The sequence below is a fragment of the Anomaloglossus baeobatrachus genome, chromosome 6 (genome assembly GCF_048569485.1).
Source record: "Anomaloglossus baeobatrachus isolate aAnoBae1 chromosome 6, aAnoBae1.hap1, whole genome shotgun sequence".
Taxonomy (NCBI): Eukaryota; Metazoa; Chordata; class Amphibia; order Anura; family Aromobatidae; genus Anomaloglossus; species Anomaloglossus baeobatrachus.
Window position 1 is genome coordinate 94,112,421 of NC_134358.1, and position 12,283 is coordinate 94,124,703.

At 43.5% G+C, this 12,283-nt stretch overlaps 1 protein-coding gene across 1 annotated transcript in view; it reads left to right on the forward strand.

Moving 5' to 3' along the window:
- The first annotated feature begins 4,518 nt into the window (after positions 1–4,518).
- Positions 4,519–12,283, forward strand: part of CNGB3 (cyclic nucleotide gated channel subunit beta 3) — a 262,617-nt gene continuing 254,852 nt past the window's right edge. The window contains exon 1 of the mRNA XM_075316272.1: positions 4,519–4,591. Coding sequence (XP_075172387.1) covers positions 4,543–4,591 — 49 coding nt within the window. The 5' untranslated portion in view covers positions 4,519–4,542. The remainder of the gene's footprint in view (positions 4,592–12,283) is intronic.

Sequence of the window (12,283 nt, forward strand, 5' to 3'; positions counted from 1 at the left end):
GTTTTTTGTTAAAAGTACCAGAATCACTGACATACGCAGACCTATTATAATCAAAGGGTCTGCTCACACATCAGTGATTTTTCACTGAACGTGCAGCGTACACCCATGGCCGTGTTTCTGCACAGAGACAAGTCAATTTTTTTCTGGCATCACTGATGACCCACGGACCACACTATGGTGTGATCCGTGTGTGATCCGTGAAACACGCACCAGAAAATCACGGACATATTAAACATTAAATATTTTCAACTTACCTTGCCTGCAATTCGCTGTGCAGCCTCCGCTCTCGGCAGCTCCTGCCTGGCTCATGAATATTCATGAGAGCAGGAATAGCCAACCCGGAAGTAGCTGCAAAGAGCGGAGGGGGAAAGCTGCAGAGCCAGAAACTTCAGCACCATGGACAGCAGGAGCGAAGGCCGGTGAGTAATGTCCATATGCAATCACGGATCACGGATTGCACATGGACAATCCACGTGTGCTGTGAATCACGGAACACGGAGGGACATGTGCGTGTTTTACACGTTAGTGAAGAACGTCAGTGTTTTTCACTGACGTGTGAAACGGGCTTAAAGAAGAAGATTTTTTTAGCTCTGCTTTCATTTTTTTTTTTTTTTTTTTTATTCTTGTGCTTATTTAGGGTATTGGAGTTAACTCTTTGGAGGCTTGCACTAGTCCATGTGTGATTTACTGTACCTTTTCACCACTTCACATGTGTATTTATGGGGAATTTGGATAGTGAGACAAGTTATAGCTCACATATAGACAGAGGAAGGGAAAATAATAAAATACTGAACAAACTATGCAGATAGTTAGTGTATGACAGCACAGCAATGCATAAGAAAAGTGTGCAAGGAACCGACTGTTGGTTATCAACACTTACTAACCGTTTGCTCATAGCAATATACAGTATGTTAAGGTCATTTTGGTATTGCTAAAGCTGTGTTTGCAATAAAAAGCTTGAAATGTTTTGGATAAAGTCCTCAGAGACCCCAGAATATAAATCATATATATCCTAGTGCTTATCTTATACTACAGGAGGAGGGGGTGGCACATTAATGGTCGATCACAGTGCTTGTTCTGAAGTTTACAGTTATCATTTTATTTGCAAATGGAGATAACAGGTAATTTGTACAATCACATGGTGAGAAGGAAGACCAATGATTAAAGGGTAGCTGCTCTGGAAACTGGTGGAGACAAGGGAAGTGTGATAACAAGACTGATAACAGTGATAGCAAGACTGATAACAGGTCAGGAGATGAAAGAGAGGAGAGAGAGGTGAGAAGCTAACCTGTATAGAAATCAATGACTCAGGAATTAACTTCTTAGCATGGAAAGTGACTATTGCATGTACTCAGTCAGGAATTGATCATCTGTCCTCTTGGCAACAAGCTGTACATTATGTACGATAAAGGCTCTAATAGCAAAATAATGAAAACAGAAAAAGTAAGTTAATGGCAACCTTGCTTATTTTCATGATAAACTATACAACTTTTATCACATGAAAATACTTTAAGTAATTGATCATGCACGTTTTATAGTATAATTCTTTATCATAGTTTCATAGTTATACTTTCATAGTTTTTAAGGTTGAAGGGAGACTCTAAGTCCATCTAGTTCAACCCGTAGCCTAACATGTTGATCCAGAAGAAGGCAAAAAAAACCCCAATGTGTCAAATAAGCTCCAATGGGGAAAAAAATTCCTTCCTGACTCCACATACGGCAATCAGACTAGTTCCCTGGATCAACACCTGTCATAAAATCTAATATACATAACTGGTAATATTATATTTTTCAAGAAAGGCATCCAGGCTCTGCTTAAATGTTAGTAGTGAATCACTTATTACAACATCATGTGGCAGAGAGTTCCATAGTCTCACTGCTCGTACAGTAAAGAATCCTCGTCTGTGATTATGATTGAACCTTCTTTCCTCAAGACGTAGCGGATGCTCCCATGTTCCAGTCGCAGGCCTAGGTGTAAAGAGATCTTTGGAAAGGTCTCTGTACTGTCCCCTCATATGTTTATACATTGTTATTAGATCCCCCCTAAGCCTTTGTTTTTCCAAACTAAATAACCCCAAGTTTAATAACCTGTCTTGGTATTGCAGCCCACCCATTCCTCTAATAATCTTAGTCGCTCTTCTATCTACCTGTAAGATTATGCTATTTATAACCTTCTATACTTTTGCTATCAAGAAAAGCATCCATTCCTCTCTTAAATTCATTCAGTGAGTTGGCCATCACCACTTCCTCAGGAAGAGAGTTCCAGAGCCTCACTGCTCTTACCGTGAAGAACCCTCTTCTATGCTGATGTAGGAATTTTCTTTCCTCCAATCGAAGAGAATGTCCCCTTGTTCTTGTCATCTTCCTTAGTACAAACAGATCATGGGAGAGATTTCTATATGGCCCTCTGATATATTTATACATATTTATTAGGTCTCCCCTAAGTCTTCTCTTTTCTAGAGTAAATAGACCTAATTTTGATAACCTTTCCATGTATTGTAATGCACCCACTCCATTTATTATTTTAGTAGCCCGCCTCTGAACCCTTTCAAGTTCAGTAATGTCTTTCTTGAGCACCGGCGCCCACACTTGCACACAATACTCCAAGTGCGGTCTGACGAGTGATTTGTACAGAGGGAGAATGATGTTTTCATCTCGTGCCCCCAGACCTCTTCTAATGCATCCCATCACCCTATTTGCTTTGGTGGCTGCTGCCTGACACTGGGCACTCCAATTTAGATTCTTATTGACTAAGATGCCTAAGTCTTTTTCCATGTCTGATTTCCCCAGCAGTTTCCCATTTAGTAAGTAATCGTAGCATCTGTTTCTCCTTCCCATGTGCATAACCTTACACTTATCTGTGTTAAACCTCATTTGCCATTTTTCAGCCCAATTCTCCAATTTACTCAAATCCATCTGTAGTTGCAAACTGTCCTCCTTTGTGTTAACTACCTTACATAGTTTTGTATCATCTGCAAATACTGATATTTTACTCTGTAAACCATCCACCAGATCATTAATAAATATATTAAATAGTAGGGGGCCCAATACAGACCCTGTGGCACCCCACTAGTAACCCTGGCCCAATCTGAGTATGCGCCATTAATAACCACTCTTTGTTTTCTATCACTAAGCCAGCTACCTACCCATCTACACACATTTTCCCCGTGCCCAAGCTTTCTCATTTTACTTAGCAGTCTTTTATGTGGGACAGTGTCAAATGCTTTACCGAAGTCGAGATGACATCCAATGATTCTCCTCGGTCCATGTGAGAGCTTACATCCTCATAGAAGCTGATCAGGTTAGTTTGACAGGAGCGATCCTTCATAAATCCATGTTGATATGGAGTTAAACAGTTATTAACATTGAGACATTCCATAATAGTATCCCTTAAAAACCCTTCAAACATTTTACCCACAACAGATGTTAAGCTTACCGGCCTATAGTTTCCAGGTTCCCTTTTACACCCTTTTTTGAATATTGGTACCACATTTGCTAGCCGCCAATCCAGTGGAACAGACCCAGTTTCTATAGAGTCTTTAAATATAAGGAATAGAGGCCTGTCTATCACATTACTTAACTCCCTTAATACCTGAGGGTGAATGCCATCAGGGCCTGGTGATTTGTCAATTTTAATGTTACTAAGTTGGTTCTGCACTTCTTCCTGGGTTAGGCAGATCATACTTAATGAAGCGTTTACATGATCACTCTGCATTTCCCGTGGCATATGCTTTTCCTGTGTGAACACAGTTGAGAAAAAAGTATTTAAAACATTTGCTTTTCCCACATCGCTTTCTATGATTTTACCCTCATTATTCTTTAAAGGGCCAACACCATCAATTTTAATCTTTTTTCTGTTTATATAATTAAAGAATAGTTTGGGATTTGTTTTGCTTTCCTTAGCAATGAGTCTCTCAGTTTCTACTTTTGCTAAATGTATTTGTTTTTTACACATTTTATTTTTTTCTCTATATATTTTTAATGCTTCTTCGCTCCCTTCTTGTTTTAGCTTTTTAAATGCCTTTTTCTTATTATTCATTGCCCCTTTTACATCCTTATTTAGCCACATTGGTTTTCTCCTGTTCCTAGCCCTTTTATTTCCGTATGGTATGGCTCGCTCGCAGTGGGTGTTTAATACCGATTTAAAAATTTCCCACTTATTTTCTGTGCTCCCATTTTTGAGGACATTGTCCCAATCAATTTGGCGAAGGTCTTATCTAAGCTGATCAAACTTTGCTTTCCTGAAATTCAGCATTTTTGTAACCCCCCTCCAAGGCACCTTACTGAAGGACAAGTGGAATTGTATTATATTTGTGGTCACTATTCCCTAGGTGCCCATCCACTCGTACGTCTGTTATTCTATCTGGCCTGTTGCTTAAAATTAAGTCCAGAAGGGCCGTCCCTCTAGTTGGGCCCGGCATTATATCCATATGATATAATACATAAAGCAATTAGATGAATTTGTAAATAATTTGATGTGTGCATAATCTAATACATATGTTTCTACAGAAAGGGCAAGAAACATTAAGAAGAAACTACACAATGAAAAAATTCAACTTAAAACTAATGTTATGTGGACCTCAAAAACAAAGTAAGTTTCATCATTCATTTGGTGTTGATGACAGTGATATGTACATATGAATAATAGCAAAGTCATACCAGATAAAGATCAGTTGAAAAAGTGATCCCACTTGATTTTCATGACTTGCGAAAATCTTTCACTTTCTTGGTTACTAAAATTATAGCAGCTAAAGAGTCTGCCCAACAAACTAAGGACAGAACCAGCAGACTGCCACTGTCAGCGGGTAGTAGGATGCAGGTAAATACGAGGGTAATGGTGCTGTTCACCTGATTGGGACATGTACGTCATAAAATCAATAAATGTCCAAATTATAGTAAGCTGCGGTAGTCACATCTTCAGATTCAAGAGACTCTTCTTCTGCATGTAAAATGGACAGAGAATATGAGGTAGATGTTCGGCAACTACATGGACAGAGGTGTTCCAAGCAGGTAGTTGTGCTTCTTGTAGTCATTTCGGTTCCGATTCAAACCCTTTCTCAAACCGAAACTACATGACAAAAAGAAATGTTAAGTATGGACCCAAAATGAAGATTACAAGAAGCACAACTATGACTACCAACATGGAATTACTCTGTACATATAGCAGAACGGTCCTCTGCCCCAAGCATGGCAGATTTAGAAGACCAATTCACTGATATAGTCTCAAAAATCTCTGTATCGAGAGGCAAGCTCACACAGTGGTGGTGGATCCTCTGAGTCCATTGGTTCAAGCAGATATGAGGGCCCCACTGCAGAATCCAGGTAGAGCATGTGAAACACTGAAGCGAAAAATGAAAAAATAACAGTGTAATAAAGTTCAACAGACAAATAAACGACATCAAGCAGAGTTACAGAACAGAATGGTCGAACGTAACCTGAATATCGAACAACACAGAAGCAGAGCAGGAATACAGACGACTGTAAACAGGTAACAGGATTGTTGGAGGCCAGTGTCAGACAGGTAGCAGAGATACTGATGAGTCAAGATGGATAACAGGATTATTGGTGACCATTGGCAGACAAATAGTAAGAGATACTGACCAGTCAAGACAGGTAACAGGATGACTGGAGACCGCTAGCAGGCAGGTAGCAGAGATACAGACGAGTCAAGACCAGGGAACAAGATCACTGGAGACCGCTAGCAGGCAGATAGCAGAGATACTGAGGAGTCGAGACAGGTAACTAAATGAGTGGAGACCACTGACAGGCAGGTAGCAGAGATACTAATGAGTCAAGACAGGTAACAGGATGACTGGAGACCGCTGGCAGGCAGATAGCAGAGATGCTGAAGAGTCGAGACAAGTAACTAGATGATTGGAAACCGCTGGCAGGCAGGTAGCAGAGATACTGATGAGTCAAGACAGGTAACAGGATGACTGGAGACCACTGGCAGGCAGGTAGCAGAGATACTGATGAGTTGAGACAGGTAACATGATGAGTGGGGACCGCTGGGAGACAGGTTACACAGTTACAAACCACAGACAGATGTCTGACAACCTTGAAAGCTGCACTAAACTGAAGATGGACGCAAGACAGAAGGACCCAGGGTAGGTCACAGACAGGACTCTGAAGTTCTACCGGAGACAAGATGCAGCATAGAAAACTGACTCCAGTTCAGTCCATTAGAAATTCATACAAAGTCAGTCTCCATCAAAACCAAGGTCCAGGTGTGAGTCCTTGAAGCCCTTAAATAGGCCAGGGCTGTTTAGATTGGCACACACCAGACTACTTGCAAAACCTGATATAGAGCAGAATCCAAACCATGGACAGGAACATAACAAGCCCAAAGGGATTCTCTCCACTGTATTCTTCCCTCACATTTAACAGTCTAACCACAATGATTCTCTATCAACCTGATGGTTCCCACACAGATCCATACAAAGCCAACAGCACAAATCATAGTTTGCTACCAACTCCGATCTAGCATAGAAACCACCCCATATTCCAACCAGAAACAAGCATTTGCAGGTGTGATTTGTATATACCTGACTTCTTAAATTTACTGGGACTGTTTCCAGAAAATCGGGACAGTCTCCTTACAATGACACAAGTGATATTACTCCTCAACCATCTGATCAAGCAACCACCCACTTCGAGCTTTCAAGGTCCCATGTCCCTCATGGTACAGTTCTTATAGCACCAGACCACTTCTGGGCAATTGCTTGATTGCCGTTCACTTTTAAGAGAACCTGTCATCAGATTTGGTGACTATAAACTGCGGCCACCACCAGAGGGTTCTTATATACAGCATTCTAGTATGCTGTATATAAGAACCCAGGCAGCTGTGTAGAATGCAAAAATCCCTTTATAATACTCACCTAAATGGTCGGTGCAGAGCAGACTGGTCGGATTGGTGTCTCCGTTCTGGCACCTCCTTTTTTGGCTATCTTTGTTCTCCTTCTTCTGAAGCTAGTGTGGTTAACGCGTCCGACGTCATCCACACTGGCCGGCAGGGCCGGATTATAGGCGGGGCAGACGGGGCTCCTGCCCAGGGGCCCCCACCACAAGAGCTTCTGAGGGGGCCCCCACCACCATCAGTGTGGGTGCCATTTTATTAACGCCGCAGTGTGGTTCAGGACCGCACTGTACCTTTAAAGAATTTCAATCCCGGCCGTCACTTTTCTGCAGACACGCCCACTGCACGCTCTGTGGGCTGCGTCTGCTAGGATGACGTCACCGCGCACCTGTTGCTGCTTCTAAGTTCTTGCCGTAGAGGAGCTTGTGGGAGGACCGAAGGTCTCAGTGGATCCCGGTAAGTATGATGTTATTAATCATGGTGCCGGGCAGGAGGCTGCAGTGAGGAGGGAGCAGGACGCCGCTGATAACAACAGACCGTATTCCATAGTGTCAGCGGCAGCTCTGCCCGGGATCAGTGTGAGTTATTGCCGGAGTCTGAACTGCAGCAGATCAGGTCGGGCTGTCAGTGCCGGGTCATCGGCCTCATCCCTCCCCTGCAATAACTCACACTGATCTCCAGCACAGACATCACTACACAGATCCTGCACTGATCACATCTGAGCCTGCAGCACACATTATACTATATGGCCCATATTACATATAGAATATGTGAGGTCCTGTAGGCCCAGGTGTGATCAGTGCAGGACATTGTATATCTGTGTACATGGTATATCACATCCAGTGTACAGAGCAGTGTGATATACTGTGTACACACATCAGATGGTATATAATAATGTGTATATTCTATAACATCTGGTGTCTGTATCACAGTAAACCCGGTCAAATGCCGGGGGGGCCACTCGCGGTGGCAGGAGTGGCGTAGCGCTAGTAAGGGGGGCCCGGTACCCGCGCTGCCTCCCCCCGCCGAGGATCGCGCTTTCAATTGTATCGGCATCGCAGCTGCCGATACAATTGAGAGCAATGATGAGATGGAGCGGCGCGCTCTCTCTCATGATTCTCCTCGCTGTGTCTGTCGGCATTCTGACAGCTCTGCAGCAGAGCGTGGTGACGTGATCACTGCGCGCCTGCTGAGAGGTCAGAGAAAGCGACAGCAGTGGATGCGCTGAGGAGACCGGAGGAGCGGGGGAACGAGGAGAAGTGAGTATGTACAATCACTGTGGCCAGACGACCATGGGGGTGCATTAAATGATATGGCGGCTGTATACTACATGAGGGTGCCTAATGCTATCTGGTTCTGCACTGTGCTATATATGGGCTGTATACTACATGAGGGTGCCTAATGCTATCTGGTTCTGCACTGTGCTATATATGGACTGTATACTACATGAAGGTGCCTAATGCTATCTGGTTCTGCACTGTGCTATATATGGACTGTATACTACATGAAGGTGCCTAATGCTATCTGGTTCTGCACTGTGCTATATATGGACTGTATACTACATGAAGGTGCCTAATGCTAGCTGGTTCTGCACTGTGCTATATAGGGGCTGTATACTACATGAAGGTGCCTAATGCTATCTGGTCTGCATTGTGCTATATAGGGGCTGTGAACTACGTGAGTGTCTAATGCTATCTGGTTCTGCACTGTGCTATATACGGGCTGTACACTATATGAGGATGCCTAATGCTATCTGGGTCTGCTTTTTGCTATATACGGGCTGTGTACTACGTGAGGATGCCTAATGCTATCTGGCTCTGCACTGTGCTATATAGGGGCTGTGTACTATGTGAAGGTGCTTAATATTATTTGGTCTGCTCTGTGCTATATAGGGGCTGTGTACTATGTGAGGATGCCTAATGCTATCTGGGTCTGCACTGTGCTATATAGGGGCTCTGTACTACATGAGGGTGCCTAATGCTATATGGGTGTGCATTGTACTATATGGGGGGCTGCATAGTGCCATATGGGGGCTGCATAGTGCCATATGGGGGCTGCATAGTGCCATATGGGGGCTGCATAATGCCATATGGGGGCTGCATAATGCCATATGGGGGCTGCATAGTGCCATATGGGGGCTGCATAGTGCTACATGGGGGCTGCATAATACTATATGGAGGACTATGGGAGCTTCATAACACTATATGGAGGAATATGGGGGCTGCATAATACTATACCCCCAGAGTTGTATGTCCTCTACACCCCAGAGCTGTATATCCCCAGAGCTGCATGTCATCCCCCCACCTCAGAGCTCTTTGTCCCCCCCACCTCAGAGTCACTGCCCCCCTCTAGAGCTGTATGCCCCCCATTGCTATGTACCCCTTTCCTCAGTAATATGGATGTCCCCAGCCTCTCTTGTGATATATATACAGCAGTGTTAGTGTTCTCTATGTGCGGCCATGTCTGTTAGTGTCAGCCACCAATCAGCGTGGCACAGACACATGCCCAGGAGGAGTTGGATGGAGACAAGCGGGGAGGTGAATGAGGCTGTTGCCGGCTTCCCAATATTAAAAATTAGATAAAAATATAAATATGTGTCTGTGTGTGCATGTGTGATGCGTATCTATGTGTCATCTATGTATGTCGGTGTGTATGACTGTGTCTAGATTTATGTCTGTTTATATGTGTTTTTGTGAATTTGTCTTTAAATATATACTGTATGTGTACGTATGCCTGTATGTGTATGTACAGTATCTGTGCATGTCTATGTGTGGATGGGGCCCACTGAGACTCTTTCGCCCAGGACCTACAAAAACATGGAGCCGGCCCTGCGTGTACCAGTCATGTATTCTCCTGTACACTGTACAGGGGCGTACCTTTGGGGGGCATGCAGCATATCTGCCCCTGCACAGCAATCAGGGGGGCACCATTGGAAAGTGTGAGGCAGCAGTATGGTGGGAGAAAATTGTAAGTGGACAGTATTGAGAAAGAAAAGTGTGATCGGCATAGAATGGAGACTGGGTAGTGGGGGAGGGGGGATAAGCAGTATAGAGAAGGGGCAGTATGGTGGCCAGTGTGAGGACACAGTATGCTGAGCTGCGGGAATGTGAGACTGAGGTGCAGTATAGAGAAGGGGCAGCATGGTGGCCAGTGTGAGGGCACAGTATGGAGGACACAGTATGCTGAGGAGGGGGAATGTGAGACTGAGGTGCAGTATAGAGAAGGGGCAGCATGGTGGCCAGTGTGAGGGCACAGTATGGAGGACACAGTATGCTGAGGAGGGGGAATGTGAGACTGAGGTGCAGTATTTATATCTAAATGCTACAGTTCGTGCTCTACTGTTATGGTTAAAATGTTAACGTTATTGGGCCCCCACCAGATTTTCTGCCCAGGGGCCCCCACCAACCTTAATCCGGCCCTGCTGGCCGGCATTAAGGTCCCGCGCATGTGCACTACGATACTTTGATCTGCTCTGCTCAGGGCAGATCAAAGTGCACCTGCACAGGACCTCAATGCCAGCGAGTGTGCATGATGTAGGATAGGACGCGTCATGCACCCAGGCTACATAAGAAGGAGGACAAAGATGGCTGAAAGAGGAGGCGCCGGACCCAGAGAACAGAGACCCTCATCCGACCAGTCTGAACCGCATCGATCTTTTAGGTGAGTATTATAAAGTGATTTTTACGTTCTACACAGTGGCCTGGGCTCCTATCTACAGTAATTTAGAATGCTGTATATAAGAGCTCAGTGGTGGTGGCCGCAGCTTATAGGCCCCAAATCTGGTGACAGGTTCCCTTTAAGACTCACCCGGCATTACTAGACTGAACATCTGTCTGACAATGTCTGGAAGTTGACTTCAAAGAAAACTAATAAAATACCATAAATAGATAAAATTCACCGAATATAGATGGCAGTATAGCAATTACCAGCGCTTGACTTTATTACATTGCTATGGACTCTATTATCAGGTATTTACTTATTCTGCTCGGTTGCTCATCTCTGTTCCTGTTTTATTATTTTTCATTTTAATGATGAGTTTCAATGTAATGAGATTTGGCAGTTATTTAGTCCATCAAAGATATTTCAAGAGCAATGTATGAAGTTTAATATACAACACATCAGATAAGAATTCCAGACTAAATATTTCTACATTGCAGAAAAAAATTATACTGCTCGCTGGCACTGAGAAAACGTGTCAAATTGCCCAAGGGAACATGCTCACTGATATGCTGTGATGATGTTTGTCATAGTACACTGGCCAGGAAATGTGATTCACTTTTATCCCTCATATGTGCATGAAATTATTATTTTACCTAAAATGTGAAAAAACATCAAATGTTAATAATCCAGCGATGGTGCCTGAGTGTTCAAAATTAAAAATGTTATATTAGTAAAGAAACATGACTAGTAGTTACCTGAATTCTCATTTTAAACTTATTGTGGTGCTTAAAAGTTTGTGAACCCTTCAGAATTTATGAACTTTTCATATTTCTGCATAAATTTGACCTAAAACTACATAAAATGTTCACACAAGTACTAAAACTAGATAAAGAGAACCAAGTCAAACAAATGAGTCAAAATCATTACACTTTGTCATTTTTATTACTTTAGACTAAAGGCCGCTTTACACGCAACAACTTCGCTAACAAGATATCGTCGGGGTCACGGAATTTGTGATGCACATCCGGCCTCGTTAGCAACGTCGTTGCGTGTGACACCTACAAGCGACTGCTAACGAACCGAAAAACTGCAAAAATCGTTGATTGTTGACACGTCGTTCCTTTCCCAAATATCGTTGCTCATTTTGGACGCAAGTTGTTCGTCGTTCCTGAGGCAGCACACATCACTACGTGTGACACCCCGGGAATGACGAACAACAGCGTTGCTGCGTCCTCGAGCAATGAGGTTGGAGTGACGTTAATGCGGCTGCTTCTATTGGTGTCCCGCTGTGTGACGTCGCTTTGATGCTGCACGACCCTCCCCCTTAAAAAAGAGTTTGTTCGCAGCCCACAGCAACGTCATTAGGAAGGTATGTGCGTGTGACGCGTACTACCGATATTGTTCACCACGGGTAGCGTTTGCCCGTGACGCATGCGCGACGGGGGCAGGTGCGATCGCTAGCGATGTCGTAGCGTGTAAAGCGGCCTTTAGTGTGCACAAAATGTCGTTTTCAGACTGTCGAACACATCACATTTTTTAAGAGCAAAATGGATCAGCCATTTTTTTCTTTTTTTTGTATATTTTCTGTTGTTTCCGTGGCACTTTTGCAATGTTTTCGGTGCTTTTTTCAGAGGGTTTTGTTTTTTAAAACAATATTTTTTCCGCATTTTTATGGTGTATTTTTTATTGGAGATTTCCATTTGTTTTTTTTAAACTCTATGAGGAAAAATACTGGCAAACACTTAAAGTGGATTACCAGGAGTCTAC